Source organism: Ylistrum balloti, unplaced genomic scaffold (genome assembly GCF_031769215.1).
Source record: "Ylistrum balloti isolate Yb309-2 unplaced genomic scaffold, AGI_CSIRO_Ybal_v1 Utg370590, whole genome shotgun sequence".
Taxonomy (NCBI): Eukaryota; Metazoa; Mollusca; class Bivalvia; order Pectinida; family Pectinidae; genus Ylistrum; species Ylistrum balloti.
The window spans coordinates 1,704,412-1,723,883 of NW_026782366.1; the positions used below are offsets into that span (position 1 = coordinate 1,704,412).

Below are 19,472 nucleotides of genomic sequence, written 5' to 3' on the forward strand. Positions count from 1 at the left end.
TAAAATATTCATATTCTTTACAACATTTTGACATTCCCGCATGATCGCAATCACCGTCCTGAGAGTTGTAGTCTATCACTATTATCATCGAATTTGAATAAAAAGACTTTTCTTTTACAAAGATGATTCATTCGAAATCGCAAAAGTCTTACTACAGCGCGAGCGTCCAAAATTTCATTCTACAAGAAATGTTATAGTATGTGTAGTTTCTACTCTTGTAAGTTATTTATTGAATTTTATATTGACTTTGCTTTAGGTCAGTTCTTAGGTTAGATTCCTAGGTTTCATTGTGCTTGGTCCCTTTCTGGAAAGACAAAGATTATATTCCTTTACTGTTTGACTATGCTGTTTTCTTATTTTAATTTGAATATGTTGTTCTCTTCAGTCGTTTGTAAATATTAGGTATAATTTGATCTGTCTACATCATTATCCCTATTCAGAAGAAATGGATGACCTTCCGGAGTGCATGCGCAAACGACCCAGACGTCAATCTCTGTATCAGGGTGAGGCTAGGGAGGTGTCAACTGATGGCGATTACTCTACTCTTAGGGAATCAAGATTGGTGAGGATCATTTTTATAAATTATTTTTTAAGTTCCTTTGTGAATTACAGACGAAATACCAACTTTACAAAATGTCAGATATTTCTAGCATAATGTATACGTTATACTCCCAGAAAATTATTTTTGCAGAAATATTCTGCAGTTTTGAGACACCATTGTTTGAAACTGAACCCTCAATCTTCATTTGAAGATGATTACATTGTGTTTAATAAACAGAGAAAATGTGTACATTTTTTTTAGATCGCTTTTGATATAAATCCTTGGTATAACAGATGTATCGTTTAGTACGGTAATTAATGATTTTAAGTAATATATCAGATCCATATCAAATACTCAGAGTTGATACATATTAAAAGATTGAGCATTACTGAATTTACAGGTCTGGTTCAATTCTTTGTTATATTTTTACGGTATTGTTTGCCATCCTCGATACTCCAGGGGTTACAGTCACTTCCACTCTCAGCACCCCTGGAACATGTCATTAGACAAAATTGAAGGTAGCATGTGCAACACCTTGTGGACTAAACGAAAAGACTGGTTTGATCCTTTTTTGAGGTATATCAAACGAATCTCAAGGTCGTATAAAGACATATTGTAATGGTTTTGAAAGTTGTGTGTCGCTCCTTTAAAATCTTCAAAATGAGCGTATCAGTCTGTGATTGTTTTTTTCCTAGAACCAATGAAATTACTAGTGCTTTCAATTTTTGCCATGGCATGCTCTAGGGGTAGAGAGAGCGAAAGTGATCGTAACCTTGGAGTGTCGAGAATAATGTCTTGCATAATAGATATATCTTTATAAGCAAGTTATTATGAGATATTTCTGCGCATATCATGCCATCGCTTTTGATTGTTTGCAGAAAAGAGCGAAACTTAAACCCCTTGACGATGTAGAAGATGACGATGACGACGACGACGAAAATCCAGTTGTCAGTTCATTTGATCATGTCCAATCTTCACCGGATGATGACGAATACGCAAAAAATCTGTTTCGAACGATTGAAAATGGAAATATTTCTGAAATATTGGAATTAATTAATCAAGCTGATCTCTATTTATTTACATGCGTCACTTCCGTTGGGATTATGAAAGATATGAACGTACTGCATTGCGCATTGCATCATAAAAGATTCGATGTCGCCAAAATACTTATCGAGAAAGCTGGGGCGGTCCTTGCCAGTCAAACGTTTTCTCTGCCTGGATCCACTTGCACGGCTTTGCACCAAATCACAGAGAACAACGCTATTGACTTGGCTAAATTGATACTTAAAGCTAAATCAAAGGAAGAACAGCACCGTATGATAAAGGAAGAGCAAGTAAAAGAAATCCAAAATCAGAGGTCAAGGTCGTTTTCATGTTTTCATCTCGCTGCTTTTTATGGTTACACAGAACTTGTTCGTTTGTATCTCAGTACGGGTATAGACGTGAATATGCTAAATAGTAAGAATGATTCAGCAATATTATGGGCGTCAAGATGGGGGCATGACGATACAGTTTCTCTCCTTCTGGATAACAATGCAGATGCAAACATTGAGAACGACAAGAAATCGACAGCTCTCCATTGGGCAGTTCGTTACCAACAGTCATCCACAGTCAAATTATTACTGAAGAAAGGAAACGTTAATCCGAATCATATCCGCTCAATGGGATTGGTTGCGCCCCTTGTTCTCTCTTCGGCTATTGGAAACAACAGAATAGTTAAAACACTATTATCGCAAGGCGCTGACGTGAATATCGTGATTCGCGGAGGAGAATGCGCCCTACACCACGCGGCCAAAGAGGGTCATATCAAAGTCGTGAAAACTCTTCTTAGATATGGAGCCAATATTAACAAACAAGACGAGAAGGGCGACATGGCAATCAACCTAGCCTCCCAAAAAGGGCACGCTGATATCGTTAACATACTTCTCACGAAGGGCGCCAATATGTTCCACAATAACGATGTTGGAGAGGACTGTTGGGACAATGCAATACAACAAGAAGCTAATGGCGTCCTTCAAGTACTTGCCAAGCATTACAAGGCTGCGAAAAGTAACATGGATTTATCTTGTGTTCCGCCAATATGCGTTGCTGCCCGTTTAGGTCGGAACCGGAAAATCAAGGCGCTCCTTCAAATGAAGTTAGATCCTGAAGAAGTAGATTTTGATGGAAACACATGTCTTCACTACGCCGCTATGTACAACAGAGCTGAGGTTATACGCGAATTCGGCAATGAACTAGATGTAGACAAGCAAAACAAAAAGAAGGAAACGGCTCTACACATAGCATGTGTAAAGGGAACCCAAGAAGCAGCATTTGCTCTAATGGATATGAAAGCGAAGGCTAACATTAGAAATTTGTTAGGAGAAACAGCACTGCATGTGGTCGGTTATTCTAGTAACTCTACCCCAAAAATTGCACGAGCGGTTTTGTCACACACCATCAAAATACATGATTGGGTTAGTGTAAATTGCACAGATGACGCAGGCAACAACGCTCTTCATTTGGCAGGGAAATTCGCAAGTCCTGATGTTTTATGGGAGTTTCGATTTGTACGTTTTAAAGACACTGACATTGATGGCAACACTCCACTGCATGAGGCCGTGCGACCCGGATGCGAAGAAGCTTTACACACTGCTCTGGATATTTACGAGAGTATGCAGAGAGATGCCGATATCAACCACCATAACAATAAAGGCGAGACCGTCCTTCATCTGGCAGCATCTGCTGGTTTCTCAGATTGCGTAACGAGACTAATTTTTTATGGAGCTGATCTTACACGCAAGGACAATCGCGGTAACACTGTCTTGCATCGATTAGTCAGAGCAATAGTTGAAGATAGTAGCAATACTGCGCTTTACATGAATGTTGTCGATACCATTTTGCAAGAAGCTGCACGATGGTCTTGCAATGTAAATAATGAAAGATTTCCAAGTGAAAACAAAACTTACTTTCAGCAAGTTCAGCGAAAAGCTATCCTTGCGCTAGTTAATGACTTCAAGAACGACAGCATGCTTTCTGTTCTTGGTTTCGCATCCAAGAGAGGTTGTGATGTTTTCCTGAAACGGATAGTGACCATGCCAGAGGTCATGTATTTTGAAAGAAATGGAACTGTTTATTATGACATAACACATTTGACGCCTATGACCAATGGATCAAACAAAAGATGTTGCGGTGAAGCAAGAGTTCAACATTCTGTTTCTCTTATTGAATTACTAGTCACCACTGATGCTACCCACCACGCCTCAAAAGTGTTGAACTTACCACCTTTCAGAAAAATCGAAATGATGTACACATCGACTGTAGCATGGGCTTACGCTTTCCTTATGTTTCTACATGTCGCGTACATGAGTGCATTCACTTTCCTTGGCATTCAGATGTCTGCCCAATTTCGAAGTTTGAGAAATGGCACATCTATCGAAAACACGGATTCGCTCTTGATTGCTACTTACGTGATTGTACCTTTAGAACCGTTGATATTTCTGATAAATTGCATTATAGTGTTGGCGGTCATGGTTTGTAGAAGGAAAATTTCGTCATCCGAGTCATTCACTATACTTGCGGTAAACCTCACATTTGCCATTTTGACTCTCACTTGGCTGCTTCTAGTTGGCATGCGTGAGGCGTATCATGATTACGTTCTCTCCGTTAGTCTGTGCATAGGATGGCTCTATTCGATCTCGTTTACTCGTGGATTCAAACAGATCCATTATTTCTGGAAAATGCTCCTAAGCATGCTAACGAGAGACGTACTTCGGTTCATACTTGTTTTCTTATTTGTTTTGATGGCTTTTAGCTTTGCATTCCACGTTCTTTTCCAAGTCTCTACAGAAATTGTTGATATGTATACGTACCCATTTGACACTATGTTTCTCGTGTTTAACACGATGGTAGGGATGTCGGATATTTTCACTGATCCTTTTGATGCTGCGCTGATATCTTTAGGACGAACATCAACTTTCCCAAAGATCATGTACGTTGTATACATTGTGTTTTCAACAATCATCCTCCTGAACCTGCTGATTGCCATGATGAACGATTCCTATTCAAACATTTTAGATAATCAGCAGGTCTTGTGGCGTGTTGATTCAATTAAAATAGGCATCAGTGTCGAAAACCTACTGCCACAATTTCCTAAATACTTTGGAAAAGTAAACATCCGCCATTGTAAAATAACAGGATATAACGACCCTGTAGGTGAGAGATGGTATCTGATCATGTCAAAGGAAGAAATCAAACTTCTCTGTGAGGGATATTCTACATCTCGTGAAACACATCCACTCGGAGGTGTACTTGAAGAACAATATCATCGCATGGAAAAACGTGTTGACAAGATTGAAAAAGTTACGACGGAAAATTTCGCAAAAATGTTTGCTTTACTGGACAAAATGTCTAAAGAAATCGGAGATCAATAAGAGATTACATAATTCTAATGGTTTAATACTCGATTATCTTATGAATTATACCTAGAACCGTGATTACACCTTGAAATCTTGGTCTATTATCCAGTACTACCTTATCTGTTATACTTGACCAGATGACCTTTTCCATTTGACCACATGTATACATTTGAATACCTTATCTATTACCAGTAAACTAACACTGTCAGGCATATTGCTTGCTCTGATCTGCTTTGTCTTTTACCTTCAGTTACCTGTCTCTTGTCTGACTAGTAATCCTACACTGTACGTTATATTCAATCACTTAATGAATAATTACATGTTTCTTTTGTGTCTCAACGCCATTAATAAGAAAATATCACCAATGCATCAACATTTCTACGGTTTGAATACGGTAATGAATACAATGGTAGAGATTATGAAGGAAGTAGGCATTCTATCAAAGTGCACGTGTGGAGCGAACTTGCCAATTTAATAAGATTAAAATAACGTCATCTACAATAATTCGCGACTTTCTTTCTGCTCAGATTTCTGGCGGAAAGGGGGTCAAAGAAAATTAGCAGTATGCTATGAGGAATAATGTAGAGATACATGGTACATGCATGAGTTTTGTTTTGTTTTTTGTTTTGTTTTGTTTTGTTTTTTTTTGTTTTGTTTTTTGTTTTTTGAGTGCTTGTGTTTAATCTTCAATTCCATTTAGTTGCACAATATATGAAAACAATACTTACACGTGTCTTATATAGGCACATGGATATCAGAATGCCTAACTGAAGAAGCTTTTCCCTTGACAGATTTTACAAAGATAAACAACTTTGAGTTCAAAATGCCATTTGAATTGTGCATATCACCTACGTCCGTTCAGGAAGCTGCAAAGCATCATGGGATAAGACGTACTGTGGTAATATAAACATGATAGTCCTTTCAGAGATTCAGACACACGTAGTTCATAAGTAGCGATTGCTACGTTAGTGTCGCATTGTTTTAACGTCTTCATGAAGATATTATCCAGGATCTACTTGTCAGTTGTCACTGTAGCGGATGGATATGTTCCACAGCGTTATAACAGACAATGGAATCATCCTGCAGGTAGTAAAGTTTCCTTATTAGTATACATATATAACTACTGTTAAAATCAGGAAGACATGCTTTAAAATTCGGCTAAATAACCTAATCCACCTATTTGAAGATGACCTACTTTCCTTATCAGCACAAGATTGTTCTAAATTTATCATCTTTACATTTGTTTAAGAAATGAAATGTCATTTATATATATATGTAGATCCAAGGTTCGTTCCCAAATAACTGAGGATATTCTTTATTGATAAAAATTTTAAAATATGGTGTATAATGTAAGTTTAATATATGGATTTCTTTCTAAATTTGCCAGTCTGATATTTGTTTAACGTGCCATCAAGGTAACGTTGTTTGTTGAGAAGTGATAAGAAGTACTTGTGGACTGTTAAGGTAGTTAGATATATTCATAGCGTGTCTCTCCTATTTTATCATACGTCGTTGCTAGATTTTACAATTTCAAGTCACTTAACAGTTACATAAAGTTTGCATTTTAGTTTTGGTTTTGTTTCTAAATAAGGCGAAAGTGCAAAAAGGTCTCTCGGTGCATGTCCCCGTCTTAATAGCAGTCTTTCTTTTCTTCAAAATAAACGATTTATCATTTATACTATAATTTAAAGACATATACATGTAAAATAAAACTTATTTCAGGCACGTACAATTCATTACATTACATGTTCCTCTCTAATTTAGTGTTTAATTAAGTCTACTTATATACAAATGGCCTCTTATAAGATAAATGCGTAGGGCTCTGTGTACCGTCTGCAATTTAATTCCTTATAAAAAGACGATACGAGAAGAAATAACATGAACATGTATATAAATTATTTACATTTCCTGTCATTCCTGTCTACTGTAGGATGTTCCGCACTGTATATTACCAAATATTGTGTATGAGTTGTGCATGCCTAACAACATTTATCAACACAGTTTTGGTAAATAATATAGAAAAGTTTCTCATTATTTTAAAACTTCTATTGCCATAAATGAAGCCTGCTGTTTCACAGTGTAAAACTAGAAGTCTCCCTGTCGATAGTAATTCCTTGGTTTTCTGATCTATTCAGTTCCTACAAACTGAATCTTTATTGATATAATCATACAGCTGGGGGGAAATATATAGCCCACTTAACCCTTTAACTCCCAACAAAGCTTTTCTACGCATTGTGACGTCAGTACTGGGTAAACAGTCATATCTCCCTTATTTGTTGAGGTGTTTATCTACTGATTATATCTCATAAATTTGGAGGAAATGCTGAATGCCTTTTGTTCGTAGTAAATTTTGTTTCGGTAAATATTTCTTATGCTTTTTGCGAGTTGAAAATACAAGAAATTTTTTTCCGAACATCTTTGATTGATGACATCGTGTGCACGATGAACGTAAATATCTATTCGCGGTCCGGTTTGTATTCCATATATATGTTCATAAAGAACGAAATATTTCACTCGAATTTCGATACATGAATACCTAACATCCAACTTCTTATGCATGTACATCGTGCGTCTGTCTTGATGTAGAAGCGGTTGAAATTAACTTTCTGTAAACATGCCTTAATTTACGATCGTTGCCTTGAGATGACACATTTACATTATAATGTCCTATTCAGACTACACAGCGAGCCCCCGTATGATTATACACCTGCATTCTACCTGAGATATGACGTCAGAAAAGCATGCAGCACTTTTTTGCGGTATCGCAATATACATGTAAGCGCACCTACTTAATGTGTTCTATACACATTTGTTTATCGTGACGGCTTCCTGAAGTTTGTGTAATATCGACTTGTGGGATCAACTTTTTTTCGCGAATTCAGCGAGCGCTTTATGGTATTGTGTGTTGTAATCTTAAACCAACAAGCTTCAGCTGTCGATCATACATTTTTTTCATTAAATAAACAAGCATCCAATTTTGTACATATCAGTAATAACAACAAGTTGACTTTACTTATTATTTTATTTAACAGGTTTAACATCCGCTATTACGACCTTTCAACATTTCAGGAGATGAGATAAATTTGACAGTCAGGTTATTATGCATATAAAACAATGTCTGTATTCAACTTATACAAGTTGATAAACATTTATTCATTAATATATGTGTTCCATCCTTGTTTATTGTAAAGTCCGAACTTGTAGTAAAGAGGAGACGCCTACAAATAAATTTGTGAACGAACGGAACAAATTGGAAATATCAATAAAAAATAACCGAATAACGCGTCCTATTTCTGTAAATAGTTATATATATTTTACATACAATCTGCAGTGATAAAATCCGATATATTTCATAAAGTTGTACTTTTCATTACATCAGATTCCAGTCTCGGACATAATCGTTGTGCACAAGACGGCGATGACACCACGGAGATAGATCGAATTCCGTGGTCACACATTGGTATATGTGGATATGTCGTCATGTGTCTTGTTAAAATCTTGCATAATTTCGGCTAATAAAAAACACGCTTCAGTGAAGCCATGAATCATGCAGTTCAAAATGTTGATCAACTTGCGTTCACTTTCGGCAGTGCCGATTTCATGTTAATTTGTTTCGATATCCACACAAAGTTTATGTTAACTGATATACCACCCAGCATGGTATGTTGATATCGTCGTGTTTTCTCACATCAGTGCTTTTGCTAAAAACAACTGGCGACAAGAATATTATGTAAGAGTGAGTTATACTAAGTTTAACAAGAGGCCTACATCACTAAAGTCACGGTTAATATCTCACCATAGTTACATAAACATATTGTGTTGAAAATCTGACATTTTCTCACATCAAAGCATTTGGCAATAGCAAACGCCAACATCAACCATTGTGTTTATAAACATTAAGTTTAATGACAGGCCAAATCTCTCCGTGGTCGCTTAAACATCTTCGTCATCCATGCAGACTACCAGTACATGTATTTCTATTCTCTTTTTGTATTTTAAGTAGTGAACATCCAGCGCAGTCGGTCTTCCTAGTTTTCGTCATTATGAAATACTACAGGCAGTTCGCTTTGGAAACCTGACAAAATTGCAGTTAGTAATATCTGAGATCTCTATATTTTGATCTAACACCCATACTAGAGTAGACCATCTTTGTACTTGCTTAGCCCATATTTTGATCACAGACAATTGGTCCCATTTCATTCATACTTAGACAAATACCAATATGTGATGTTGAGTGGGTGAGGCTATTTATGTGTGACACCTAATACTATGCAGTGGCTATCTGTATTTGTCGATACAGGTAGAGTCTTCCTTAAGCCATATACATTTTACGTGTGAAAACAAAATAATGTAAAAAATATATGTAATGTGTATTATGAAACGTAATATTATTGGATGTGTTTCATATCAGGTATATCTGTACTGAGCTATTTTATTCACTTAAAACAATTAATCAAGAACAAATTATTCATAGTATCTAGTATAATATATATAGTAACAGATAAAACAGGTAAAAACACAGGTAAAGCAACTATAATAACTATAATAGTGAAATATATGGTTGGCAGGAAAGGACTATTTATTTTGCTATTGTCTTCCTATAACAATGTCATTCTTTGTCATATAAAAAGTTGCTGCAAATAGGGAGCCTCACATCCTGCTGTGATCCCTGCACTGGGGGCCAAATGCTTAATCTGACAACACCAATTTGAGAGTCTTTGCAAAGCTCACACCTTCATGGTTCATAACAGGTACCAGGCCGGGGTGGGTAGGGGAGAGGGCACTCATTTGCTTTGTTTTATCAGTTCCTTGTTACATCTTACTGTGTACTCCTGCCCGTCTGTGATGACCATATCTCTGCTCTAAAGGCTACTCCACCTAATGATGGGGGATCACAATCATTGCATATTGATATGTTTCAATAATTAAGCTTGTTGAAATTCAGTGTTTAGATATCTAATTCGAACATATATCATAACATATACTACCAGAAACATGTACACAAATAAGCGTTGATATAGTATCCATAATGAATATACATTATACGGTATCCTTTCTTACTCCTATATTCAACAATATTCCCACTATCTTACTTATGTAAAATATGACCTATTTTAAGACCATTCGTCGCACTGGCAAACACAGGGGTGAGCGATGTAGTGCATGGTGTTAACGACAGTGCACTAGAGTTAACACTAGTGCACTGTAGTTTATACCGTGGTGTATCAACAACAGTGAGTTGAAGTTTCAGACAAGATTATATAAATACTTTCTATAGGAATTTGTTACAGGTTGCTACTGGCAGAATTTTACTGAGTCATCTTTATTGAGAAAGTACATTTTTTTTAAAAATGGCATAATTAAATCTTAAGCCCTTGAAAGTAGCTCAAGGTCTCATTTATATCATAGCATTTGATAGCCAATCATCTGAACATAATTCATTCTAAAATATCTAGCCTCTAGGCATGGTAGAAGTTTTTTTTTCAAATAAATTTGTTTCAGTAAGTTTTCGATTCAAACGTTGACCCTTAACGATAACCAAAAGTTGACATTTTACAAAAAAATTTCCTAAAAATGTTATTTATTTGTTATTTTACCTGATATATCCAGAGATTAATTCAGTAGTGTAATAGGAGCCGGTAAGTATGGTTTCTATATAGTTTTAGATATGGTCTTTGTCACTCAGCTGACAGAATATGCTTTTTCGGCTCAGTTGGTAGAGCTGGTCGATTATCACGTCAGAGACCCAGTTCGATTTCTGGTCGGGGCACTCCACAGGAATGTGCATTTTCCCTGTTCTTTCACATGTGTCATACAGACAGGCTGACTTATCAACGAATCACAATAAAAGCCGAGTTTGAATCCTATTCATAGCATATATAACTAACCACAATGTCGCCAACTCATATTTATCTTTCATTGGGTAACAGACAGACAATCTCGTCAACAACTTAAATACATATAGAGTAAACACATTGAAAAATTGATTTCACATTTTACATTTTGGCCCCGCCCATCAGGCCCCTGGTGGATGGGGACCATATGCTTTACAATTGTGGTATTTCGTTAACACTGGAAGGTTTTTGTAAAAAAAATCATTGAAATCGATCCGGGAGCTTTCCAGAAAAAGTTGAAAACATTAAAAGTTTATGACGCACGACAAAAAAGGATCACAATAGGACACCCTGAGACTTTGTTTCAAATGACCTAAAAGTACAGCAGTGATTAAGCACATTTCATCGGTACATGAGAATCCATGGATATGAATGAAGCTACTCGATATTGAATTGTAGGAATATATGGGCATATACAAAACGTACGGAGGAATGTACGGACAAACACCATAGTAACAAATGATTATATAGACATAGACACAGACACACAGGAATGTAAGGACAAACACCATAGTAACAAAGGATTATATAGACATAGACACAGACACACATAGTAACAAATGATTATATAGACATAGACACAGACTCACAGGAATGAATGGACAAATACCATAGTAACAAATGATTATATAGACATAGACACAGACACACAGGAATGTAAGGACAAACACCATAGTAACAAATGATTATATAGACATAGACACAGACTCACAGGAATGTATGGACATATACTAAAGTAACAATTGATTATATAGACATAGACACAGACTCACAGGAATACATGTGAATGTATGGACAAATACCAAAGGAATACATGGATGTATGGACAAATACTGCAAACACCAATATTGCTTCAAACATATTTATAATGTAAAGTAAATTCTGTCATAAATTACAGATACGTTTATATGCATAGTGTTCTTCGATGTTAAGTTGTATAATGTATATATGCAAATACACGTTCAGACATTGCAATTTGAGTGCTGTGTCCCGTTACCCTATCTGTTGTGTTTATTTCATATCACGCCATCAAAACTATATACTTATTGATACATGAGACAATGAACAATAATAGCTCTCTAACCATATAGATTCAAAATTTAGGCCCTTAGCATCACTAGCGAGTCCAACAAGAGAAAACTGTCCCGAACATGTATGATGCAGTTTAATACAGTATTTAGCCTTCCTGTATCTAATACTAAATTTGGGTTAAAAACTACTATTCTCTTGTTTGCCTTTTGTCCAATCATGACAAAAAGAGATGGTTTGAAACAGAGAGTGTGGCTAGAGCAATACACCATGGCCTCTGTAGAACATGCTAAGTATTCACGGACATACAAGTAAAAAGTCGATAGGTCTAGTTAAGATTTGCTATCTTTGTATATACATGTTAATGCGTTGAAATTCTTCATATGTACTCTTTCCAGATGGCTTGATGATCTGAGTTTTGCAGGTCGCTGTAAGAAATGTTGGCTTATATTCTGTACTTAAACCTATACTTGTTCTGATATCAGTAATAATTAGGTAGATACGTGGAAATACAGATGATGGATTTCATGTGATGTAGACAAGTTGGGCATTGATAATCCGAAACAATGTGAAGATATGTTTAATCTTTAACTTGACTTATTGATCTATTGTATGCTCTTTCTTTTCATTCCGTAAGAGAAACTTATGGTATCTACAACATCTGAGAAAAGTAAAAAAAAAAGTACTGACTCTATAAACTTCTTTTATTAAAATGGCAAACAATAGGTAAGTAATCTGAAATCAAATATCCGACTTATCTATTTACTGTAACGGAGTGTTAATCAATATGTATATTCCTTACCACATTACGTATCTATAAATTTCTGTGAAAATATATATAAAATTAGAAAACAATAAAAGCGAGAACTGGATATGTTTTAAGTCATTGTTTCTGTCATCTTTTTCCATTCTGCACTTTACTCCTTTATGGTATTTTAAAAATATATGTTGGTATCTGATTATTATATTTTATTTTTGTAGGTCCGAAAACTATCTTCTTCTGGGCTCCATTGTTCAAATGGGTAAGTTTGGACGTTTAGTGAATAAAATAGAAACCATTAAACTTTTGAAGAGTTATCTCCCTTCCGCCTTTCCCATAGTAGAGCACGGTTTGTAATGACACCATGATTGATAGACTAAATATTTAAAACAACATTAAGAAGATAATATGATTTCCATTTTTATTTTAGTGGCAGAGAGATTAGTGTTAAGTACAGCTTGATTGCTTAAGCTTCGATTTAATGGATCTATTTATACAACTTAACAAGAGAATAGCTTCGTAAAGGAAGGATAGGCCGTATTATTAGGTCCACGACATAAATCAGGCACATCAAAATGTTACAATTATGAAATGCATTTCAACACGGGTTTTAAACAATATTAATTTCAAATAGAACATGTTCACTGTACGTTGTGTTGTCTGAATCGTGATTTAAAGAAAAATTCATACATATATAGTTACATCTCAAAACAGAAAACGGGTGTCAGTTTATTGACGTTTCATGACCAGGTACACACAAAACGTGAATGTCTTCAGTAATATAATTCAATTAATGACATACTTAGAGCGCTATGTAAATGTTTCCATATTTGGTTTATAATATGGGACTCTATTGATAATGGTTAACCATAACGCTTACTGTACAAAACAACTTCTTGCGTGATGTCCATCCTAATTGTATATCTATCTTAAGACATTATGCAGGTGTGTATAATAGTGACGTCAACGTCCTTGACTGGTTGTAATCTACCTTCACTGGTAAAGATATTTGAAAAGAACATATTATTTCTATTTTTATTTAATCATCCTTGTGTGATGTGAATATAAATGTGTTACAAATAGAGAGACCTAGGCTTACCGTAACTATACTTAAAGTACTACGATTTATAATCCCAAGGTTGCCGTAACCTGCATGGCACGTTTTAATTCAATCATCTGATTACAAGGTTGATATTATCACCATGTACTTGACGTTCTGCTGAAATCACTGAATATATGAAAATGGCAAAATTCATTGAATTAATGGAGCTAGCGGACCTTGTTATCTAGATTTCGACATTTTACTGTATAACTCGAAACTTACATCAAAAGCTGTTAGTCTTTTGTACTAAAATCGACTTCAATATGACAGATTATATCGACCAAGAGATGACAAAATCCAAGAATATGTTGACTTAAAGATGAAAAGGTTCAAGAAAATATCGACGTAAAGATGACAAGGTACAAGAAAATATCGACTAAGAAATGACAAAATACAAGAACATTTCGACTTAAAGATGGTAAGATACAAGAATATATCGACTGAGAGATGACAAAATCCAAGAACATTTCGACTTAAAGATGGTAAGATACAAGAATATATCGACTGAGAGATGACAAAATCCAAGAATATGTCAACTTAAAGATGACAAGGTACAAGAATATATCGACTTAAAATGACAAGGTACAGTAATATATCGACTAAGAGCGATGACGAAAAGAAATAACACCTTTACTAAATAGTGACAAAATGCAGTAATACATCGAATAAATGGTGACAAAATATCAATATATATCGATAAAAGGTTAACCGTGATCATATTGACAACACGACTTTATACACATCGACTAGTGCTTGGTAATGACATGATGTACAATTAATTAAGTGACGACATTAATAATTATTGACACGAATTATAATGAGATGTTTCCCTCTGGCAAAATGACAAATGCTACAAAAAATGTTGTTTACGGATGAAAGGGTTTATTTCTATATTGAAATATCTGCCATTAATTTTCTATCATCTAGGAATAAAATCTAAGTGCCCATCCTTAACAGTTTTTGTAGTGATACTTGGGCACTTTATGATATAATGTTTGTAAAGTTTGTTTTGTGTTGACCTTAACAGGTTCTTGTGATTGCCGGTCTCGGCGATATAACCCGTCCCGCGGAAAAGCTCAGTCTCGTGCAGTCTACAGCTCTCCTTAGTGGTGGGTACGCGTTTAAACCTTCATAGTAACCCAACTTCTTCATCTGATTAATTAATGTTCACCTTAAATAGTGTTTATTAATGCATAACCTGTAAACATATCTATAAATCATATGATAATGTCCTGCCGTATGTGAATTGTATTTCATTGGGGATGTGATTATGCCTGATATGTACATTAAAGGTGATATGTATGTACATATTTGAGACTAATGTATCTAATTCTCAAGTGATGTTTTAAATCTTTGTACATCAGTTAGTCATATTTATTGTAGAAGTAGTACTCACCGAGTAGAAGAATATTTACACTAGCATTTAAGCGAATTCTTACTGAGGACATGGCTAACACATTCGGAGTATGATTATATTTGATTTTACTGAGGGCATGGCTAACACATTCGTAGTACGATTATATTTTAATTTACTGAGGGCATGGCTTAAACATTCGGAGTACGATTATATTTAAAATAAAAACCGCTTTGTTTTGTGTTTATTGATAGCACAGAAGTTACATTAGCAAAATATGTTTATGTATTTGAGAAAATATTGATAACATTTATCATGGAAGTTTGAGCATGAAAATGAAGATATCATAAATGTTGATTTCGAATATTTACCAAGATAACGTGTTTTCGTTGCCTCCAACTAACAGCCCTGAAAATATACCTTGTAATAGACACAAAATATACAAACTTAATATATATCGATACCATAGGTATTTCACATACATTATCGTCTGTTTTATTTGTTATATTTCAGGCTATATATGGGCAAGGTATTCTCTTATCATTATACCACGGAATGTCAACCTGTGTCTGGTGAACCTATTCGTTGGCTTGGTTGGGTCTGTACAGTTAACCCGGATATATTTGTAAGTGGTCCACATCTCGGAAAAAAAATCATATTCATGTTTGCTTCACTAGTTTTCATTTTTCTGAAGACTTACCACATGGAAATAACAACGCACAGTAGTGCTGATTTGGAATCTTGTAATTGTGAAAATGTTGACATGTTGGCGGACAATATAAAGGTCAGTTTACTCGAGAGCTTCGCCCAAGGACAATATAGCACATGAAGATAAAATAAACTTTGATATTTTCCAGGCTCAGGGCCTTCAGTTGTTTATCATTTGGACAAATTCAAGCTAAGATTTTGTTTAGTTTTTCTTGATTAGTTTGGTGATGTTTTGTTTGTTTGTTTCCTATTTTGTTCTTTGTGCTTTTGTTTGTTTTTTTTTAATTTTCCCTCGTGATTTCTTTATATTGTAACAAAAGACGTTAACTTTTGTAAAATCGTCCCGATTGTTTGTTCCTTATCTGGATTTAGTTTTTAAAATTATGAATTTTAAATGTCTATTTACAGATACAGAAAATCACTTGAAACACCCGATCCCAAAAAGCAGGAATAACAGGTTAGCGAGCGTAACTAATCACCGTTTGCAACAGGATGTCAGTGTCGATTGCTCGGGACACAGAAGTGGAAGAGAATAGTTTTACAATAGTTATCGTGACTGATCATAAAAGGAGAAGACCATATACTACTCTTCAACAGATGTATCGCTTCAAATGGCATCTTAGTAATAGATGACTTGAAATGTCACCTTGAGTTTTAGAGAAGACAGTTACATGAGCATTGTATACGTTGTTTCCATTCCTGAAAGAAATAATTACATATTTCATATTCATTGGATCTATGATACAATAAAAGTGTTGATAAGTACAGGTATACATAATTCTTGTAAAGTGATCGCTCAAGCGCGAGAAAGGCATGGCTGAATAGTTATGGGTTTTATTCTCATACACAGACGTATCCAGGTCATGATAATAGTATTCCGTGCTGTCACCTTGTCGTTGAGCAATAAATCGCACTTTTTCTACTTACCCGTCTGAAGTGTCATGCTACCAAATCATGAGATATCAGATTGTCGACACTACAGAAGCGTTTGTTAGTGATCCCATCATCATGTGGACACCATCTGTATGTGATACTGACTGTTGTGAGGAGTGAAAACCGCTGTAAAATAAGCCAACGTTCTCCCAATAGCATACGATAGTCTTATGATGGCGGTATTCATAAAGAAGGCCACTCAGGGTGTATTTATAGTGTTATCATACTGAATTGCACTAGGTGAGATAGTCAGGAGAAGCAAGTAGATAGGACTCGACAACTGCACTAATTAAAATTACAAACACCTTAAGTTTATCATTTGACTTTTTACAACATGTATTAGGAGTGTTAATCTCTCTATACACACACAATATTCCAAAATGTTTTGAACTATTCTTGGTTTATTTTTAACCAGAGATAAATAAGTTGCAGAAGTTTCATTTTAACTATATTCTGTAGGTAAATTTTGTTAATTTTTGTAACACATAATCCTATTGGTAAAATACACATCCAGGCCCCAGTTTCACCAATCTTCCTTAACTTTTAAGAAATCTTAACTCCCAAATTACATAACCATTTACATAAGTTAAGGAAAAACTTACAATTAAAAGAAGCTCCATTCCTTAACGTTTTTCGATGAGCAATGCATGATAATTATAAGGTAAGGAAAATTCTTTAAGGAAGATTTGTGAAACTAGGGCCATCGTTTATCCATTATTTTGTTTTATTTTCATTTTTTATTTTTACAGTATATCATGTATGTCGTTATATTATCAACTCAACGACAATTTAAACAACCGATATGATTGCTTTTGCCATCAATCAAAGTTGATCAATCAATAATTTATTTTATTAAAGTGTAGTTAAAGATACAGTTAATAAAATCCATTTGAAGAATAAAATAGCTAAGACAGGTAAGATATATTTCATTTAAGTGACACTTGTTTTAGAAACGTAAAAGTACATTGATCAAGTACACGTACTTTGTACAGACTCTCTAGCCTAAAATAATCACAAAACTTTTACTAAAAAACATCTCTCATGAGATGTACCAGTACCGAGCAACAATATTCAATATTACAAACATAGCAGTTATAATTATACTTTAGAATAATGATATAATACTATAATGGTAATGTGTAAAGTATATACATGTACTACTAAAATCACAAATATGGTTTTAAGGTTGAAGGTTTTTATTAATCACTCTGACACATACATATACAATTACATTATAACGGCGTGTGGCGATAAGTACAACATTACAAGTTTTTCAACATATAACATATTTAGAAGGAGTTCAACCTAGCTGACACAGTAATTAATTTATTTATTGGCGTGCTGTTACAATCTGATGACCATCCCTCAGCTTTTCAACTGTTTTCGGGCCAGAGAGTCCATTGGAGTGGTATATAACGATCTTTTCCTTCGCAAAAGGTGACAATCGTCGACCATCATCCATTTCCGCATACGAGATGATGCACGCCTCGTTTTTGACTATGTTTCGAAACTCATTGAAATTGCCGGGAACACAGAAAGCAAAATTTCATGGTATCGAGCCATTCTCTATGATCGCGCGAAGGACATTGACGGTTGTCCTGTGTCACGTCTTGTAACACGCAAAACTACTACAAAGAGCTCAGCCCAAGAGAAGTATGCTAAAGATTGTCATGCATTACAACAATTTCTAGATGGCGAGTCGGTGTCAGAGTTGTCCGATATTTTTTCATCGTCTCAATGTTGCGGGCGCACCCCTAATCTGGACACATCTAGTATGAATGTAACTTTTAATAACTTGGAAGACTGTCCCTTAGCGAAGCACTCTGATATCGTGTTCTTAAAGGTTGAAATGGCCAGCCTTCGAGCATTGCTTCATGAATCAAGAGAATCTTCGAAAAATCGAATGGACTCTGTGATTGAGACTCAAAAGGGCTTAGCCCAAGACATTTCCAGCATCAAGGCCCAACTTTGCCAGACTTGTGACTCAATTACTAAAGTCCTTGACGTAGGGAAGTTTACGAATTCTTCTAAGTCTAACGTAGAACTCCCTGAAAGTCTTCTGGTTGTTGAGTCAAAGGTATCAACTCTAGAAAAGTCTCGAAATTCAGTCACCTCTGAGATTTCTAGTATTTCCAAGTCGATTGAAAACAACAGTCTTGGAATCTCTCGTCTAAATGATGACCGCTTTGGCAGTGCCACTTCCCTTCACAATAACATTAGAACGATTAACGGGAAAATGTCCGTGCTAGAGCACGATCTCGGCGAAGCTAAATCACGCACTTCTTCAGCCATTGATAGCATTATTTCCTCTCTGAAACCTCGAATCCGGCAAGTTGAAATTGATGTCAAAGAGGTTTCTCAGAAAGCAAAGCAATCTACAGATAATGCGGTCCGAGCTTTTGCACAGGAACTCAGTACGCAGCTGACCTCTGTGGAAGATTTTGTTGCAAATTCTGTTCAGAAGTCTTCCAAGAACACCCCCGATTCATTGCCTGTTCACTACGATAACTCTCATCGGACACCGCGTTCAAGTGATCCTCCTAGGGATGTTCCTAAGCGTGAGTTGTCCCCACGTCCTCCAGAATGCCCTGTTCAACTCTCCCAGCATTCTGCATTTTCCAAGCACTCCCACCCAGAGTTGGTGGGACCACAGCCGTCGTTAAAACGAGTTCAGGTTGGATTCGTCGCTGTGACACGGAATAAAACTACTCGTCTCTTTCTCAGTGGAATGTCGTCGGAAAGATGCTCTGCTGA

The 19,472-nt window shown here is 35.7% G+C and overlaps 2 protein-coding genes across 2 annotated transcripts; both read left to right on the top strand.

The window, feature by feature from the left end:
- The first annotated feature begins 445 nt into the window (after nt 1–445).
- On the top strand, nt 446–4,953 carry LOC132556763 (ankyrin-3-like). Its single transcript, XM_060221205.1, has 2 exons — nt 446–562; nt 1,420–4,953. Exons 1-2 carry the CDS (start codon nt 446–448, stop codon nt 4,951–4,953), a joined length of 3,651 nt encoding a protein of 1,216 aa, XP_060077188.1.
- A 977-nt stretch (nt 4,954–5,930) lies between these two features.
- On the top strand, nt 5,931–16,239 carry LOC132556764 (mitochondrial pyruvate carrier 2-like). The gene is made up of 5 exons (XM_060221206.1): nt 5,931–6,024; nt 12,843–12,883; nt 14,751–14,832; nt 15,591–15,702; nt 16,194–16,239. Exons 1-5 carry the CDS (start codon nt 5,931–5,933, stop codon nt 16,237–16,239), a joined length of 375 nt encoding a protein of 124 aa, XP_060077189.1.
- Nucleotides 16,240–19,472: the final 3,233 nt, after the last annotated feature.